We start from the raw sequence: 20,663 nt of genomic DNA, 5'->3' as shown, positions 1-20,663 counted from the left end.
TGCTTTTCATGCATTGACTAAAAACATCTGATATTCTTTTCTTTAATGAACACTTTCTTATTTTAGAAGTATTTGGATTTTAGAGCAGCATAAATATGTCAGATGTAAGTTTATTACAAATGAACCTCCACTAAATGCAGTTATAAAATGATGTAATAAAAATATTTTTATACTAAAATTAACATGAATTACACAGAGGACATTGTGAAAGCTAAAAACTGCACATTGATAGCTGTGTCATAAATTAGTCAAACAGTAAATACAGTGAAATAATTGAACACCTAAGTAAATGAGAAACGCCTTCATTGTATGCATTGATTAATTCATCAATAATCTCTGTTCCATCTGAGTCACAAGTTAAGGATTAATCTTTGGTCTTTTATCTTTAAACTGTAGAAATCCTTTAACCAGCAGGGTGCACAACTGAGTTACCAACGATGGTTCTATATATATAAAAAAAAAAGTTGGGTTATGACTGTGATCTAGGTCATCTTACTCCCCATTTTATTCTATTTTTCAAGTCCTACTGAACAATGGAAAAATACTGAAATAGAAAATGTGGTAAGAAACTCCTTTGACTGCTTTAATTCCCTGAACACCAAAGTACAAGAATATTGGATGTCTTTTGTGTTTGTAGGAGGATAATCTGAAATAACACCCAGCAAAAAAAAGAATAGACGGATCAGATTCTTCAGCAAAACAAGCCAAACAGGGACCACAGGTCAGTGACTCACTGACCTGTGTTTGTGCACGATGGCATTGAACGCCAGGCCATCTCTCCAGCTGGTGGTGAAGTTGTGGATGTTGACATTAGGATATCTGTAGGGGTCAGATTAAAAAGCATTAATCATTAGCTCAGCACGACAGAATGCCATACTGATTTTCATGTAAAAAGAAAAAGAATATGCTAACAGTAAAAATATTCAGCACACAAGACAATTTTAATTACTTGGAATAGCAACAAAAAGTAAATTTATTCCAGTAATTAAATTCAAAGAGTGAAACTTATGTAAATTCATTACAAACAATAGAATAGAAAAATCTTTTTTTAATTCCTTACTGGGGAAAATTCACCAGAAAAGTGAAAAAAATTTTTTTTAAAAGACTGTAAAACAGTATAATGTGAGAACATTAAGCATACTCAGGCTCTAAGAAATGTGTAACTTAGTAAGATCATTTAAAATATACAAACTGTGCTCTATAGTAGGCCAAGGATAAGAAAATAAACTAATAGTAGGGTTGGAAACAACATATTGGTATTGCTGGGAACAGTGATGGTTACAGTTGCTGGGAGGAAGGAGCTATGATGATGCTTTTTGTGCAGCTAGGACGCAGCTGCATATTGCCAAAGGAGCTCGCCAGTTGTGCAACGGCTCAATGGATGAGGTGAGAGACATTATCCAAAGGTGATGAGTTTTTGCCAGATTTTTTCTGTCTACATCACCTTGGACAGAACTGGCCTTCCTGATGATTCACAATTTTATTGACGACTTATTTCAAGTTCTCTTAATTTTTACTATTATAGTCTACTTTCAATGAAAACCCTTAAAAATTAATCACACATGGCAACATGGCAATACGGTAATCAATCTACGGCTCTGCCAAGGTGCTAAGGAAGGGGGGAAAAAACCCCAGCAGACCACACCAGATCACATGACCTTCCAAATCATCATCAACTGTACAGACTTCACAGTGGACCTGTGTAGGACACTGAGTAGGACCACTGAACAAAAGTCCAGTCCTTTACCTCAGGTAAGACACTTCTAATGTCTTTTCTCTGGAGTAGTTCAACACAAAGCACGTGGCGGTCATAACCAAGTATAAATCAGTGTGTGGTGGCTCTAGGCTCTGGTTTCAGCCACAGTTCAAGCATCGTCAATCTTCCCCAAACTGCAGAATGGGTTTTGTTTCACAATCCTCTCAAAGCTGCAGTTATTCCTGCTCCAACTTTTACTCCTACCCTTTTTCCCTCCACTTTACTTTCCAATTGGATCATTGGATACGGCACTCTGAACTGCTAACTTCCATAGGCTATGACCTTTTTGCAGCTTCCCTGTTTGAGGAAGATGTCAGTGACTGCTGGATAACTGTCGAGTCAGCAGACTTGCACATGATTGTGTAGGTCATGACACGATCATTACATAAAATTTTTGTTTTCATAATCTCATTGTTAGTCTTGCATAACACTCAATGTGAGAGAAATTAATAGATAAGCCAAAAGCCATAATCAGCTTTATCTATACAGAAATTATTTAACTGTCTATACAAAAATTATAACAGTGTTTTACTTTATTAGATAAATTACTGAAATAATTTAGTCTTTAAATTATAATCAAATTTACTGAGGTGTGTGTGTGTGTGTATATATATATATAAAACACTTCCAGACAAATGCTGTCAGCTTCTTACCCTGCTGTTTTCATTTGGCACCAAAGCAGAAGGGCATCTTTGGCTGACTTTTTCTCTTTGTTGTCTTCTGTTTCCACACTGATGTCTTGGATCTGTCATTTAATCAAGATAGCAAGATGTTTATAAATTACAATTTCTAGATTTAGCAGCATAATTTATAATAATTACATTGGTATGCAATGACACCCTTTGGAGAGTGAGAAAACAAAAAGTCATAACGGGGAGCTCACAACTAAAACAATTATTAGAAAACCGCAGTGAAGCGCCATCTAATAATCAAGTTTTACGAGCTTCAAAGAGGAAGTGCAAGTTTGCATAAGGACAACATTACGATATAAACAATCACTTCATATTACCTGAAAGCGGAGGATTATAGTCCATATGAGGCCTAAGGTGAGACGGTGATTTCCATCCACTATGTCATGGGATCCCATGTTTTCTAGATGGACCTTTTGCTCCTTGAGAAACTGCAGAGCTTTGTCAACATTCTCGAGGCAGTGGATACGCATGCGGCCCTTAGTGGGTTTTGGCTATGAGGGTGGGGGAAAAAAAACAAAAGCAAAAACAAACAAACAAAAAAAAAACAAGATGCACCCATTTGAATGATGTTGAATAAAAAAATTTAAGAACAAATGAAATAGAAAGGAGCAGCTGACAGGAATTTAATGGGGAAAACAAATAGAAACTGGAGCACAAGCAAGTCCATGTAATAAAACAAACATGTCTAAAGAAAAGTGGTTACTTTCATGTACTGACCAGCTGTTCTCCTGAGAGGACTTCCAGAAGGCGGATTAACATGCGGCCATCCCGCAGATCTGTGTACAAGTCACCAATGCGACAAGTCACTCGACCCAAGTGAGAGTTTACCCATTTGGTGAATGTTTTCTTCTGCACGGCTTCACGCTCATCTGTAAAAAATAACAGATAAACAAGAGTGAGCTCGCATTGCCTTAGCTTTGACGTGTACTCAGCCTAAAATCCTCAAAGATGTCCCAGTGTGGAGTGTTTCACTAGTCTATATGCTCCAAATGCACTCCTCTGAACAGTCGTATTTACATGAGGCTTTAGTAAATAAATATTCACAATTTTTTTTTTTTCTGTAGCCGACAGAGTAGAGTGAACACCAGCAGTTTAAGCCATAAGAATTGAAGTCCTTGACTTGTGTACTCCCATTTTACAGACACTATTAATCCAGGGAGGGTTTTCTAATCTTAAAGGACTAATTCAGGCTTTTCGAAGTTCTGCTAAAAGATTACAGGCAGTCAACATTTTACCTGTAGTAGATAACTTTCTTAGTGTTTTTATTTAGTATAAATCCAGATTAGTTAGTCATTGAAACCAACTTTGCCTCAGTCTCAAAAATCTCATGTTAGTCATAGCCAGGGAAGTCATGGCACAGTTTATAAAAATTGATACTTTCCAAAACTTAAAACTGCCTTAACATTGGGGTTTACATTGGGAAATGATTTCCAGAGATGGTAAATCAAAATTATTATAGTGTTCTAAGAAAATGTTGTTACACTATTTTTCACACAGCTTTAATTTCATATCATGGAGCTACATGGCCACAATGCAGTGTTCTTTTGTACATGTTTCACAAAGGATCGTCACTGGTGGCCCAGAGCCTCCCACCTCCATTTCCTGTGTAATTAATCATCGGCCTCTGTGTAAATAACCACCCAATGCAAACGTGACAGTGGTTTAAAGGTTCATAAAATAGTGTCAGCATAAACCACAGTGGCCTTTTTGAGATTAGGAGGTTTTTAAGGCAGTAAGAGTCTGCTTTGGTCTTGGCTCCAACTGGACTAGCTGTTAGCTTCCCTCTGGGACCAACAAATCTGTAATTTATGCTGAATGATGACGCTAAGCGTTTTCTACTGCAGGAAAGATATTACCGGTAGCTGCTTCTAATCTTAACAGAATCATACTACAAAGATCCTGAACAATCCCTTAAAGACCAATCAAGCAAATTTGATCTATATAGCACTTAACAACAAAGAGTACTCCTGTACCAAAGTGCTTTCCTTATAGATCAAAATATCTAGAACGACTAAGCTTCAGAAGAGTAGACACAGCACAAACACTTAGCTACATGCATTTTTTTCTGTTATTGCAGGTAGTGCATAAAGAGAAACATTATACAGGTCTAACCCAGACGTGGACTATAGACGTATGGACTACAGAAGTAAGAGGCTAATCCTGCTCCACCAACCACACAGGTGTCCCAATTTCTAAAACGTAAGGTCTCCCTCGCTTTGGAAAGCTATTTCCGGAATATAATCAGATATAAAACCAATCGGAACCAAAAAAAAAAAAAAAAAGACATGTAGCACAACATTAAATAAATCTTAAGATTCCCATAACACAAATAAAAAGCCATGATGACATTTATTTATTAGCAGCAGTTTGTGTGAATTTACATGACCAAGATGTCCTCTGAATTATTTGTTCGCACAAAAACTTACTGAACTCACTATAAAAATGGAAAATAAAAATCATTTTACAAAACACCGCAGTTCATTAGAGGTCTGAGTTAGTTACATTGGATAACTAAATGGACAATTAATTTGAGAGCACTTTGAAGAGAATGCACTCAAGTACCTAAAGAAAGTTTATTGAAGTAATGCACATCAATTACTATCTGGTAGGGGGAAAAAAGGAAGAAGAAGAAGAAGAAGAAAAAAAACTGATTGTGAAATATAAGCCCTTTAGGGTGGAGTAACCCCATGGTTCATAGTATTTGTTCTGGTGCAACCTAAAGACATTTGTTGTTTTCTTCTGAAGCTATTCTCTGCTAAAATTAGCTGCTCTTTCTGACAGGAGACAGACACACTGGTGTCTGTCCCAAGACAGTGATAAAGTGCAGCTCATTTAAAGCCTCAACTTAAACTCCATACAACAAAGGCTTCTTGTTCATTCTGAAAAAGCTTGACAAATTCTGACAGAACAAATGAGAAACTCCCCAAACTCAGGTTCATAAAACCTTTACAGACAGACTAAAGAGTAGAAACTGATATTACAATCAAGGGGATTCCCTTCCAAAATTCCAAGAAAATTGTATAAATATATTTATAAAAATTCTGAAACATTGGACTAAAAACAACATAAACAAAACAAACAATCAGATTGTTTTTAAAAATAAACAAAAGCAATGACTTAATTTGTTATAATCATGTCCTACAGTTCTTCCAACTTATTGCCTTCTTGCCTGGCTGCCATTTTCTTGGTTAATTTGGATTTATCTACCTTCCAGATAAATCTAGAGCTCATCTACAAGTTTACAGAGTATAGAAATAACAAATTTTCAAAAACACGACAGGCTGCTGGATGAATGACTGCTCTAGCACCCAACCACCAGACTTGGCAAGTTTTCTGGGGGAAATCCAGAAATGTGTGTGAGCTCGAGTATGTCAGCTTTCAGTCACTAAAAAAATAACATGCTGCTGACTAGATTGAGCTTAATGTAAATAATAATTTAAAAAAATAAATCAGGTGATGAGCTATGACTAAGACGAAGTCAGTGTAAGAAACACCCTGATAACCTGAAGAATTTATTTTAAGGATAATACTTTTTTCACAAAATCTTATGCAAAAGGTGTGGCATTTCTATAATCTAATGTAAAAGCATGTTGTAGCAAAATACAGAAGACTACTGCTGTACTTCCATGCTGTTCATGGCAGCAGAAACTTTTAGGAGAAATGCTTTAATTTTGTGCAATGTTGACTCTTTGCATACTGTAATTTTGTGTGTTGGTGTTTCGAGGCTGTCTTCTATTTAAGGTTTTAGGCGTCAGTATAGTTCTACAGAACAGCCTCAAACCTTTTTTTTCTTATTCTAGTGACACATAAATACCACAAAAACCTATTACTCCATTACTGGGGGCTTATTAATGAGTTTGGACCTGTTTAATGAACCTGCAGATTTATGTGGATTTGACAGGTGGACTAAAGCAGAGAAGTCAACATTCCTTCTGTGGCTTAGTCATGTTATGACAGCACCCAGGAGCGAGAATGATGCAGTCAGGAAGTGGAGGGGTCTCCTCAGAATAACTGCTACCAAAAATTTGGCACTGTACTTTCCACTCTGAACAAAAGCACAAGCAAAAATAATCACATAAAAATAAACAGTTTCTTTTTTTTTTACATTCATGGACTGATGGTTTTTACATGCACAAGAGGATTATGCTGAATATTAATCATTTGCAGATCAATGCCTAAATTGTGCATTACGTTCTGCTAGAAAACACAAACGCTCAGGTTCAGCAACAGGAAGTTTGGTGGTAAACTGTCATTTTTAGTCATTGAAGAATAGCAGATGATAGCGGGGGGGGAAAAACATGCAAGCAGGTTTCTGCTATGATGTCAACTGTTTCCAACGTCATGTAAAATACTTGTGGAGCCTGCCAACATAACTGCAAATTACAGTTGCAAAACTACAACAGATGACAAGACGGCTGATGGGTAAAATATAGTCTTTCAAACAGACTCCCACTAAATGCAGGATAGCATTGCTTGCACTTTGACAAAACAGAAATTCCTATTAAAAACAAACACAGTTTGAAGCATTCTCAGGTTTCTAATCTGAAGCTAAACCAGCATGATTTACCCCGGATAAAAACACAATACATTTGAATCCCTAACAATAAAACAGTTTCTCAAAGCCTTAGTAATTTTTTACATTTTCCTACAGAAATGAGCACTGTCAGAATGGTTTTTTTTTTAAAACTCCCGATCTTTTGTGTGTGCAAGCTAAAAAGAAAAGAAAAAAAACACCAAGTGACTTGAATTTGCAGCACCATGTTTTTTCCTATTGTTTACTAATGACAGATGAGAAACCAGTAGTTAAAGGCATCATTAAAAGTTTCAAGCACATTTGGGCTTGTCCAGCCACTTTGAAACCGTTTGTAGATGGTGGTAAGCGCTAAGTATATGTCAGAGCAAGACTAAAATGAGGGCCTGTCCCAGCCAGTGCACTCTTTAACAATTCAAGTTACTGGAATTGAGCTCTTGTTTTCCTTTTTTTTTTAACACTGAAACAAACCTGAGCGCTGATGATAATGATTATCTGCAAGCGATCTTAGCATATATAATGCAGGACCTAATTCTGTTTGTGTGGCTCATACTTTACTGAGATCATGTTTAGCGATAACAATGCAGATGAATACAACACTAACACAGACATAGTGAGGCAGGGCTTACAAATGTTTATAAGAAAAAAAATCACATGATACAGTTGCTTCATTTTCAAGTCCCAGGAGCATGCTTTTCTTATAACCTCTTCACTATTTAACCTTGACCTATGAATCTTACAAGTATTAGCATGGTACTTAACTGAAAAAATAAACTACTGTTTTGGTACATACTGAAAATATTTTTTCCTTCAACAACAAACAAAAAAAAACCCAGATATATAATTTATTCATGTTTTTTAAGTTGATCGGTAAACTACCATGTCTAGCAAGTAACAAAAGCCAAAAACACAATTTAAACCTTATTCTTAGCCCAAAAAAGTTTTAAATTAATAAAACAACCAATCAGGGCCAGGAGGAATGTCTTCATTGTTTAACACAACAATAAATAAGAAGTAGTGACCTTCCCAAGTAGTACCATGACTGGCAATGAATGACTGCTGGAAAAGACTCCAGCCGCTTCGCAGCCCCAACCAGGATTAATAAGGTGGAAAAAATGAGTGACTGATTCCAAGATCTGCATTTAGTGGCTGAACCACAAACCAAAAGTTTTAAACATTTGTTTTTTCTAATACTGTGCAGGATTTCTGGTGATGTGACACTTGTCATAGATCAACTTTGCTCAAGAAAGCACACTAAATCACAATGTTGATGAGTCTGGCACAGACCAGAGACTAAAACAACATATTTGGAAAAATGAGACTAGTGATAACGTCATCGGTGGATATGCTAACTAGTCTGAGCATTCATGGCAAACTATGCTATAGGGAAGAAGTTGTAAACAAGTGTGAGAGAGGTTGTGAGAAGTGCGTATATAAGCATATTGACAGCGCCAAGACCCGCCTCCTGGTTGTGATCGGTTGTTTCTAGTTCGCACTGGGAGAGAGCTGAGAGGCTCTATTTTTTTTTCACATTGTATTAAGACATAGTTTTAATATGTAAAAAAATATATATTTAATACAAGTTACATACTGCAGTTTTAGCAATGAAACAAATTAGTTTTTAAATAAAAAAAGTAGTCAAAATAACAGGAAACATGCAAAAAGCTGGTCAATAAGTATAAGAAGCGTTTGTTTGCTGTAAAGCCTCTAAAAGTTTATTCCACTGGTTACAAGTATTACTTAAACAAATACGTACATAATTTTATGATCTGTTGAACGATGCCAGTCTCATTTCTTGTTAAACATTTTGGTTGAAGAGATTTTAAAATCAAATTCTTTCAGGAGTATTAATACTTTTGTGCTTATCAATAGGAAACCAGATGATGAGTGCTTGAATCAGAAGAAACTCAGGCAGACTTTGATATGAATGTTAGATATTTAAAACTTGACTACCTCTAAAAGGCACATGTCACCAGCAGAAATGTTTTATCTGTCCTGCTGTACACATAACAGGCAGTGATCCAAAACAAGATTCCAGTCCTGGTACAAGACAGAGAGTCTGGTCACTGATTAAATCCTGTTTGCCACATCACAGAGATGGTGTCCTAACACACAGAGGTCACAATTCAACACTAGAAAAGAAAAGAAGATGTCCTTGTTTATTAACAGTAGCTCATTTATAACTATGAAATAGATGCAGCTAAGCATCATAAAACAGTTGGACTTAAGTCCTAATTTTACCTTTTTTTTTTTCCTATAAATAAAAAACAAACACTAACTTGTTTGAAATGGCAAAAGTTCGAGTTAAACAGATTTTTTTTTGTTTGTTTTTAATTAAAAAGCCTGTTTGACTTGTAGATCACCAATTTCTTCAGTGAACTTTGAATGCCTCCATTGTTGAATCTCCTCTTGCACAACATAAAATAAGTGGCATCACAACTAGAGGGGATTGCACACAAGTTTTGCCATTCCAGATATTTCAATAACCGTTCCCTTTATTGCCAGATACGCTTTGTAATCGTCTCCCTCCGTGCAAAAATATGCAAAACTGCAAGAGAATTCGCAGAAGCTTAAAACGGGTCTACCTTCAGCACACAGGCTGGTAGTCATTAGGAGCTGACAAAAATTTCACCTTGCTTCATGTGCGGCCTTGGCCATGCGCAGTAATTCCTGGTTTTCTTTGTAGTGCCGCTAAAATGACCTTGATTTTGTAAACTTCTAACATCCTGCCAGTTACTTAACCCGACCTTTCATTATACGTGCCTTTGCTCGCAACCTCTACAAAAGAAGGTGCAAACTGCTTCCATCAATTTGTCTGACTTTATGACCTTCTTTATGACATTCTCCACACAGAAAAAATTACTGAGCCAATCAGTTAAGTGCTCATCAGTGGGCGTCTGACTTTACTCTTGTTTTTATCTTGTTAAAATAGATTTCCTAGATAACAAAAACGGCAATAAGTTTTACATCAGGTGTGCAAAGACTACCCAATATGTACTGGAATCAGATATTGAAAACATGCAAACACCTTTGTAAGCAGCAGACTTTATTTAATCTGCTAAAAACTAGTGAGTGACAGGGTGCTGTGGTGGCGCAGGGGCAAAGCATGACCCACGTTGAGGCCTTAGTCCTTGTAGCGGTGGTCGTAGGTTCGACTCCCGGCCTGGCGACGTTTGCCGCATGTCTTCCCCCTCTCTGATTACCCTGTTTCCTGTCAAACTACTTTCAAATAAAGGCCACTAGAGCCAACAAAACCTTTAAAAAAAAAAAAAAACTAGTGAGTGACATGTTGGATTCATTAAGGCTTAGCTATAGAATATCAATACATTTGTTGGTCTGTATCGAGACAGGGTTTGGATCATTACCACATCGGTGACCCATATAAAAAGTCTAGTCTGTCTCATTTCAACAGCTGTATCAGAATGCTCTACTTATATTTGACAACAATATGTGCCTACCATCATGGTTGACACAGAGCTTTGGCCAGTTATGGGTATGAAATGTGTACAGAGGTTTTAAAAAGCCAGGATTAAAATCTGCAAAAATATTTTCAGCATGAATTTCCAATAACTTAAAGTCCTTTCAATAAGACTCGACTTGTGCACCGTACTTTGTGTCCATGTGCAGAGCATGTCCATATGCAGAGCATATGGACACAAGTTAATGCAACACCAGCCTTCTTCACATGTTGCTGCACACTGTAGGCAAGCTGGGTGGAAGAGAGTCCATGCACCCTACCCTTACTAACAAGACAGACAACGTATGGTATTTTTAAATATTTTCAGTCAAAAATGGTGGGAAAACTAAAGAAGTGTAACCCACTATGGTTAGTTTTATAGAATTGTAACATTAAAGTTTGCAAAAATTTGAGCAGCATCACCTTCCATGCAATAAGCACTTGAAAACTCATACAAGATAAAGCAGATGACTGTTCTGCATTTTTACTGAAGTCCATGTAGCAAAAACCGATATCTGTTAATTTAGGAGTAGTAGGGATACTGTTTTTTCTTTTTTGAAATAAAAGCAAGTAGATCATCATGTGTTTTGATTAAAATTTGTGTAAACTCCGAGGCAATGATTCTACAAAATCTCTTTATACATCTATGAAAGGAAAACTGGACAAAAGATTTTCAGCAGGGTACTCATAAATTCCCCCAACCAACAGTGATCAACATATTAGACATATTTTAACATAAAGGCAAGCATGACTGAGACTCAGAGAAGACTTTTTCATACCTTAATCACAACTTGGTAACTCAAAATAAATACTACAGACTGACCGCTTGATAGCCTATTGGTTTATCCTGTAATATTTCAGAAACTTGGATGAGAGTGAACTAAAATTATTCTTTGTCTGAACAGACTTCAGGAGCACAAAGTTTGAAATAAAAAGCCATGCTTTTTACCCCTATAGCTCTGTTGGTGACTGCTCAGTCACCAACATTGATCTATGCCTGCAAATTTAAATCTCCCCAAGTCATCATTTAACTCCTACATCCCTCCATAAACCAAAGCATAATGCTAAACATTCTATCTAAAATGTTAAACAATTCTGTGGTTTAAATGTACTAATCAGTGTAAATTTTACATTGAATACTTAAGGCTCTTTTAAATGGCAGAAAAACATTTCCTGAGGTCAAATTGAAAATCTGGTTGCTGTATTTGGTCTCTAATTAGCTAGTGAATGTTTAAAGTGTTAAATCAATCTAAAAGCTCTCCTTCTAGAAAAAAATGCATGGTTTGCCCAACAACTGTGGTCTGTTTGCTGAGCTCAAGGAGGTTTTGTTCGCTCAGGTGTGATTAAAACTTATGTGCGGCTGTTCAAGCTGCAATTGGTCTGGACATGGTAAGGGAAAAAAAAAAAAAAAAAGTTACCCTAATAAATACTAGATGGGTTCCAGAACAAATGAGAAAATCAAACTGAGACCCACTGCAGTATCACCATAACAGAGCAGAGACATAGAAGGGAAGAACGACGCTGATGGGGAGCAGAGACAACTAAGCCAGAGTCCCAGCTTTCACCTGGGCTTTCACCTTCTCTCCAAGAAGGTCGGTGGAGAGAATTATTAAATTTTCCAGAGGTATGAATATTTTTGAGCCTAATTGTATGTATGCAAAATTATTTATCTATCTTATCTTGGTAGATATATTCCCATAAAAAGATCTAAATATCTATAAATGCAAAGATACATTTCCAAAATTCTCTTAGCACTGCAATTAGCATTCCTGGTCTGTGAGAGTGTCGTTTTCCATTCCAATATCTGCTCTTATTCGATGTTTTTAGCTGCACAGTCCGGAACGTTCTCCTCCATCTATATCAGCTAGGGGCGCAATTTTTAGGCAGAGCAGTAAGCAGGAGGTACCAATACCTTTTATTTTGAAAAAATACATTTCAGAACTGTTATGGTAAAGAGCTTCAACGTGTGTTTAAAGTGAACTTTAAGATTCAGCAATATTTGCCTTACAAAATAGTTGCTGACAATAGTTGACCAAAAAGCATGCATCCAGAAGCACAGAATACATAAACAGTAATTCATCTTAAAACCTCTTTATCTTCGGAAAATAAACTGATCATCTATTTTCTTGTATGCTGTGTGATGGTGTGGAGTAAACAAAGAACAATAAAACAAGTGGGTGGTTTGAGTAAAAGCAATACAGACAGACCTTCATGGAGAAAGCATGACAAGGCTGAAGCAGAGGATAAATGATGTTAACAGTGCTGTACTTATGACTTTCAAAATGTTTACATATTTACAAGTTCCCTTCAGCTGAAGTACCTTCATTAGAAAAATAAACCAACTGTAAATAGTCAAAAGCTGTTTGTATGCATCCATTTATTTTGAACAAGACAATTGTTTTTACTTCTAAATTCCTGGAGTTCTGTGATGACACTAAATTGTTAGAAAATATGAGCAGAACTAAGTGAACAAAATGGCAGACACAGCTGTACATGTTTTGGCTTTTTTCCCCCCACCTCACTCTATAAAGATAACTTTGATTTGACTTGTATGTCAGTGAGGGAAGGGCGGAAGTGCCCTTCCCTCACTCTAATGATGTGGCCGTAAAAACGTGTTTAACCTTTACAAGTTTGATATAACGATGACAAGAGCTGTCAGAGAGAGTAAAATACATTCCTGTTTCAGTACAGTGTATTTTTCTCTTCACTGTCGCAGTCAACATGCCCTTCAATTACGTACTTTTCCTCTGCCATCTGCAGCTGCAGGTGATAACAGGGAAAATGTGGGAGGAGGGGCCCTCACCAAGGCCAATCCCATGAGAAATGAGACCGAAACAATCAGCACTCAACAACATCTGCAACACAAGAGTGTAAAATGTCAGTAGAAAAACATGCCCCCCAATGGCTCCAAATATGTGCCTTTTTGTTACCCTCCAAAGTGCAGGGCTGTCAATAATAGAAAAACTGCACAAACAAAAAGCCATTGTGTGTGTGTGTGTGTGTGTATCCTAAACTCTCACCAGGGTAATGTGACTCAAGAGCAACAGCTCGAAGCCCTTGGAGTCATAGTGTCAGTGTTATTATACATTACATCTTTCATGAGGAACTGCAAAATGTGAAATTCACTACAGCTCCACATATAGGAGGATACTGCCTCTTGATGCTCCAGTCATTTCTTTGTCCTTTTGTATTATTTAACTTAAAGCAAAGTTGTGTGACTGAGTAATAATTGAAAATGATAAACACCCTGAAGCGGGGGAAAAAAAATACCTTTTCTGTCAAGTAGTATGGTCTATTTCACTAACACCATGCTGCTAGTGCCTGCTGTGTAACTATTCAGCTAAAGTCCACATCAACTGATTTGTAGAAAGAGCAGTGACCCTTTGGACTAGAACCCTGTTCTCTAACAAAACTCCCAATGTGTATTTATGTATGAAGCAACACAAAAAAATAATTTCACAGAACTTTAGTTTGGCACCAACATCTAAGACTGACATTTACTGAGGTAAACTGAACTTCTAAACATTGTTTGTTGTACATTACAGAGAAAACGAAGAAAAAAGAAGGATAGTGTAAATAAATAAAAGGAAATTTAAATTGTTCTCATTCATTTGTGAAATAGGAGTACTGACAGAAGGATATGACGTGACCGTTGATCCGGTATCTTAATTCAAACGAGGAATGTAAGTAATCATTTGAAAAATGTGTGTTGTATACCATATGATAACCACAAGTCATCACGGTTATTAAGATTGTATCCGGTTATTAAGATTTATATAATGCGTCAAAAATTTGCAAAGCGCACCATTACTACATCTTATATACTATTGTGATTTCACTTGCTGAAATCACTGTAGTAAGAGTGAAGCTGACTCAAACTCAGAGCTGGTGGCCAAAGACATCTGAGAAGCTCCCAACATGTTTGACAAATGAGACCATTTAGCAGCTCTTTTTTTATTGGTCAATTTCACTTAGACTCTGCCAAGACAGATCTTTAAGGTTATAGTTTTATTGGTAAAATCAATTTGAAAATGGCAACATCAGCCTTCAAAAACTGTGTTATGGCAATCATCAAAACTTATCACTAATTCAACCCATCTGTCTTTGACATTATCATGTACCAACTCAGTTTAATCTTTACTTGTTGCTTCTAAGCTGGATTCTTTTTTATGTGTTTATAAAAGTGCTACTATCCTGCAGCCCTACCATCCTAGGGCTGCAGGATAGTAGGACAATGTGACATTGGGATATTATTTTAGAAAAGTGCAGTAATGCATATAGCGACTATCCCAACATCCCCACCACTATATATAAGCTTTCCAAACCTGGGCACTAAGAGTTACAAACTAAGTCCACCAAAGCAGCCATTTATTAAAACACAGAGCTTTAACACATGGTATATGAAATATAATAGCCTGCCCATTATTCCTTTGTGGTTGCAATATTGCGGCCAGTGATACTGCAATAAGGATTGCATATCCTACATATTGTGCAGCTCTAGTTAGGAAACATAATACAAGTCAAATCAAAGTTATCTTAAAAGTGAAAGAGCTAAGGATATCCAACTGGATGTGAGATCAAATTTCTCTCGCATGAAAATTGATTTTATATATTTAATTAAGCAAAACCTTTGGTGTTTCAACCATTTGAAATTATGGTGCAGTAGCAAACTCCGTGAGTTTGGATCTTCTTTATAACTCCCACAGACATCATGTTTTAACGCAAGAAGGGTGTGACCCAAAGAATGAGGCGCGAGGGTAGTCAAACTGGAAAGACAAGTGGGTGTTACAAAAATGTGTTTATACGTCTGGATATGTATTTGTATTTTACAGGACGGTAACTTAATCCAGACCACACTGCACAAATATGACCTACAAACTACAAAAAGCAAATAATTTAATTTTCCCCTCCTGATTCAAATGAGTCATCATAATACAACATGCTTTGTCTGCTCAACAACAAAGAAAACACACAAAAAGAAAGCCCATCCCGTTAGCCTTAACTTGGTGACTGATCTCTAACCCCAAAAGGTAGGCAGGAAGTTTCAGGTTATTGCCAGTCAAGCTGAAAATGAGATTAAGGCATGTGTCCCTTTTTGAATGAAATGTTGCAAAACTGGTATGAATCTCATATTTACTGAGTTTGTGTGAAAGTGTTTTAATGGTGCAAAAATTCACACATCTCACCCTACATACAACATACATCCTTTCACCAAACCGACATATTTATAAAGATAAGGATTTGATATACCGTGTTCACTACAAAAATTTAAAAAATGCAGAACAAGCAGTACTGCTCCTCAAGCAAACCTCTCAGATTCAGATCGCATCTGGGGAGCGACCAGAGTCAAGATAAAATTTTTTAAATGAAGAAAATGATCGTTAGTCACACTCAGGTCTTACATGAGAGTTTCATATACCATAATCTCCAGAAGCTAAATCACAAAAAAAACTCTATTCTATGTTTTAGTCTAAAGTTTTTTGTTTGTTTTTATCTTTTCTAGTGAACACATTTCCTGCCTCACAACCAATGTCCTTGATGATTTTTGTGTGTGGAAGCTCACAGCTTTCTCAGGCTTTGGCTAAAGACAGAGCGGTGTATTGTAATGAGATAAGAGAGGACAGGTGGCCAAGTGATCAGGTGCCAGACTGCCTGCCTGCTTTAGATCTGAGCTGAAGCCTACTCTTTATGTACTGCGAATATCTTCATTTCTCCTAATGCAGAATACTTCTAATTCCCACAGGATGCCATTTACTCTAGAAAAATTCAGAACTATCTTGGAACTCATACCTCATAACAAGGCCCAGCTAAAGTAGCAGGCCATAAAAAAAACCCAAAATACAAACCAAATAATTCCCACCCTAAACATAAGGGGTACGTCTAACACCATGCTTCTGACTCTGAAATATCATACAAGTGGACACAATTTGGTGAGGCAGTCTAAACTGTGTCTAAACTGTGACGTCAATAGAACTGTTTGCTCAAGCTCACCAGTTTTGTTTACTAATCCAGTGGATCTATAAAAAGGTCATCAGTTACAATGAAACCATTACTTTCAACCAAAAAAAAGTGTTGTGATTCTTACCTTGCAATTGTTTAAATCTTCCCTCCAAGATGTTGGAGTATTGTACTTGGTTAACAAATGCTGCTGGGGACAAACAGGGCTCTCTGTCCCTGTGGTCCCACTCCATTGTAGTTTCCTAAGATGCTTATGCTAAATATTCCTGATAGAGATGAAATGAATCAGTTTTCCAACATAGCACGGCAGAGCTAAATTTAAAAAAAAAAAAAAAACTGTGCGTCCTTTTTACAGATTTCCAAAAGTGTTCTCTTCCCCCCTGAAAGTTTTTAGTTTATCCTCCTTTTGTAAAGATTTCTTGGTGTTTTTCAGCAAGGCACAACAAATGTTTTAAATATTGTTCTTCTCTTCATATGCTGTACGATCCAATTTGCCCATGAAAAACTCAGCGGTGAGTGGCATGGGCAAAAAAAACAAAAAAAAAAAACTTTTTCAAGTCAGAGAATAATTTGAAACAAAACACAGAAAGGAAAGTGTTCTCTCTTCTTGTTCACTTAACCACATTTGTGGTCCATGAATAAAGTAAAAGCCTGAAGTTGCACTCCGCTGTGGTTCTAGCAAAGAAACCGTAGGTATTCCTTCCCTCCAAATTCAGAGTGTGCATTTGCTGAAGAACAGCAGAGCACAGCACAGCACTCAGCCGCGGTTGGATGGCTGTGTAAACAAAGCCTTCTGTGCAGTCTGAAAATTGTGCGATTTGCATAAGGTGTGTTTGAGGGAGGAGCATGAAAGAACATGGTGGATGGGGAAAGGGGAGGGAGGAAGTGTAGAGGTGGACTAAACCATTAGAGTCTTTTGAACAGTCTGCCTTGAGGTGGATTATTTAACTCCATCTTAGCTCCTACCACCATCAGGGTGTGGCTTACCAAAAGGGTGATTCACAGAAATCCTACTTGGATTACACAATGTTATCTTTGTGTGGTCATCTTCCATTTCAGTCACTTTCTAGATTGCATTCAACCTCCCCTTTTTTGTTTTTTAAACATGAGCACTACTTTACGAGGAGGCGTTAAAACAGGAAGGAAGTTATTGAGAAAGTCTCAGAACTACGAGTACTTTCCTGCCTGATGAGGTTTGAAACTGTCAACAATCTGTTTGCAATGTAGAGGATTGGAGGGGGTGGAAGTGACAGTGTGCAACCAGAACGCATTTTTAGTTTCAAAACAGATCCATTCTTTTTAGCAAAAACAAGAAAAAATATTTTTAAAATGCTAAGAGTTATTTAAAAGTGTAATGTAATAAAGTTTATATCAATTTTAAGCACCATAGGATAAAGTAAGTGGTTTAATGTGTGATAGGACAGTAAATATAAAGAACTGTAATCAGGCCAAAAAGTCAAGTTTTCAGATCTCTGTTAAGATGAGCTGGTAGCAGCTGGATGGGTCTCATTAAAGGACAAAATGCTTCAGGGACTTTTTTGTGACTGGCTGTTTAAGGAGGGGGACTATAGTAATAAGAAATGAGGAGCGCAGCCTCCCTTCTGAGGAACAGAGGCTATGCAATGGACACATGCAGAGAGGAAAGTAGTAAGTCTTACTAATGCCTGTTTTTTGTATCCTAAAGGGCACAATCCTATTTAACATAAAATGTAGATGAGTCAGCATGTCTGTCTGTGCTTGTGAATCAGTAGAGGTTTGCAACACATTCATAAATAAAATAGAGAACAATATGTTAAATAAGATTAACAATAACTAACTAAATCTGGAGTAACAAAAAAAAAAGAAAAAAGAAAACTGTCCAAAAGTGAAACATTTGACAGTAAGTTAAAGTTAATGAGGTTTCATTTATGTCCAGTGCAGTGAATGAACTCCAGGGAGGAAGACAAACAGATAAAGACAAATGGGGGAGTAAGCACCATCAGAGGGGAAAATGCTAAGATTTATTACTCTGTGTCTTCATGTTATCAATACTTTAGTAGAAGCCTAACAAGAGTTCATTATTATTGGGCAAATGAGAGGCTGATTAAATGCACTAAAATTTATTTACCCACAAAACGCTTTTTGATGCAGGTTGAGGAAAGTATAAGCTATGTGTAAAAAGAGTGGTGTGAGTATGTATTCACACCGCTTTCATTTACGATAAGACCATGCTTCCAAGAATGAGCTTTAACCAAAAGAAACTGAAATTCTTTAGAAATCGAAGCTCTTTGAAAGCCTTACTGTTCCCAGGTGTGGGAGCTTCAGCATGTAAACACTGTATGGGTAACTGTTCAAGTGTGAAGGAGGGTGTTGCTTAAACTTAGGCAAAGTTTCTAGAGCTAGCGGTGCTACACACACTGGAGAGCAGATAAGCTGGTATCGATGCAAATTAGGGAAAAGGAAGCTCTTAACTGTGAACCAAAGAGCACAGGTGATCGCTTCACCACATGTACATTGATTCCCACCCTGCAGATGTAAAAGACAGGTTAGCTCAGAAATATGGCAAATATTTTTATCGTAAAATCTGGTTAGAAAAAGAAACAATGTAGAAAGATCCAGCACTTCTAAGAATGCAGAAGGCAGAGTAGTTGATGTTTGGAAAAAAAACAAAACAAGCTGCTAAAAGTGGGCTGGAGTTGAGCCTTCAGGGAATAGCTGCAAGAGCATGTGAAAGAATGTGCACATCAAGCCCACACTTGTTAAACTGAGAGAGCATCAGAGGTGTTCAGACTGGTGTATTCACACACACATACACACACAATGGTTTTCTGGAAAGACCAATGCAACCAGTATTGCAGAGAGTGTTGCTGCAAAATGCAAAGAATGGGCATTTAAGATACTTAAATGCGTGAAGAACATGAGACTAAAAACAAACTACAATGTACGAGCAAGTAACTGAACAAGTTAGTTAGATTTCATTTCTAAATGAAATTAGACTTAATAGAAATTGCTGAACTGAAGGGTTGTTTGAAGATTATTAGTAACTGTGGTAACATAAGGTTTTCCATCCTTGTGTAGGAGTTACTGGACACATCAGCCGCAGTGGCTATCTGTTACCCCCCTCTGCTGGGCTCTTCAGAAAACTGCAACTTGTTTTGACTTTTTAAAATACAGTTTTTGAGAGCAACATATAAATACAAATCTTTTATGTTCTTCTGCTCAAACACATAAAATCAATGAATGAAAACTTAAAAGTGGTTCTTAATATCTCACTAAAAATTATTTCATAGGACACAGAGACCCGTTAGCCTACCAAAGGATGACGAGATTATCAAAGGCAAAAAATATAAAGCTGTCACCAAAATTTTCTGCTATGCATCCACTACAACAGCAGTGTTTTATTAGAACTAGTGATCAATTGTAGCACTGATGCAAAAGTTGGTCTGTTCTGACCAACTACTCAGCTCTTCAGCTTTGTCCTCCTTTTGGATGTATTTTGGTCTTGGCCTATAAAGAAAGACTCGTGCCTTTTGGGATACAAAAGAATCACATCTGCTCCCTCGTCTACAAAGCCTAATTAGATTTGTGAACATTACTATTAGGTTATGATTTTGTCTCAGCTGAAACTCACTACAAAATCCCCTTTTATCAGAAATGCTATTTAAAAAATTACCAACTTGCCTGAACATAAAAAAACCAAAACAAGTATATTTTTGTAGATGTGAATCTGTAAGTGTAAGGACTAAAAAGGAAATTTACACTGTACAATATCTCTAGCCCTGAATATTACTGATGACATATGTTATTTTGGACAACCTTGTTACAAAAATGGAGAATGAACACTGAAAGATATAAAAGGATTCACTCAGTGCTAAGTGTGTCGTCATATGATAATGATATGTAGTGTATTCTGTCTCTTCTGAGTATTCTGTAAATTTTAATTAGTTACTTCAAAGCTTCCAAACTGAGCCACAAATAATCTTGACTTGCTAGCATATGAATGTATAAATTCAAAGTTTACAAAAAAATTCATAACCAATTCAGTTCAATACATTAACTACAAACTTGAAAAGAATATAAGGGGTGGGTCAGCATACCTTTATTATTCATAGCTATGGTTATTCAGAGATTGTTTAATAAATATTTCTATGTAAAAATAAAAATGTGTGTTCTTCATGAACTATGCTATGCAAAATACACAAATACTTGATCATTTATAACCTGGAAAACCTTTTTTAAATTTCAAAATCATGACGTTTAGAAGCTACTGTCACTCTTGCCCTGTATTAG

General features: G+C 36.7%; 1 protein-coding gene across 5 annotated transcripts in view; it reads right to left on the bottom strand.

Moving 5' to 3' along the window:
* Positions 1-20,663, bottom strand: part of sptbn2 (spectrin, beta, non-erythrocytic 2) — a 56,723-nt gene that overhangs the window by 23,588 nt on the left and 12,472 nt on the right. For 3 of the 5 annotated variants that reach the window (XM_028032421.1, XM_028032422.1, XM_028032424.1), the window contains exons 3-6: positions 3,166-3,317; positions 2,766-2,939; positions 2,410-2,501; positions 739-819 (exon numbers count right to left, since the gene is read on the bottom strand). In XM_028032421.1, the coding sequence (XP_027888222.1) occupies positions 739-819; positions 2,410-2,501; positions 2,766-2,939; positions 3,166-3,317 (499 nt within the window). Of the gene's footprint in view, positions 1-738; positions 820-2,409; positions 2,502-2,765; positions 2,940-3,165; positions 3,318-16,521; positions 17,181-20,663 lie in introns of those variants that run through there. The other 2 variants (XM_028032423.1, XM_028032425.1) reach the window with 1 other exon arrangement.

The sequence above is a fragment of the Xiphophorus couchianus genome, chromosome 11 (assembly GCF_001444195.1).
Source record: "Xiphophorus couchianus chromosome 11, X_couchianus-1.0, whole genome shotgun sequence".
NCBI lineage: Eukaryota > Metazoa > Chordata > Actinopteri > Cyprinodontiformes > Poeciliidae > Xiphophorus > Xiphophorus couchianus.
The sequence above is the reverse complement of the archived record's forward strand: the minus strand, read 5'-3'. Positions and strand labels throughout refer to the sequence as shown.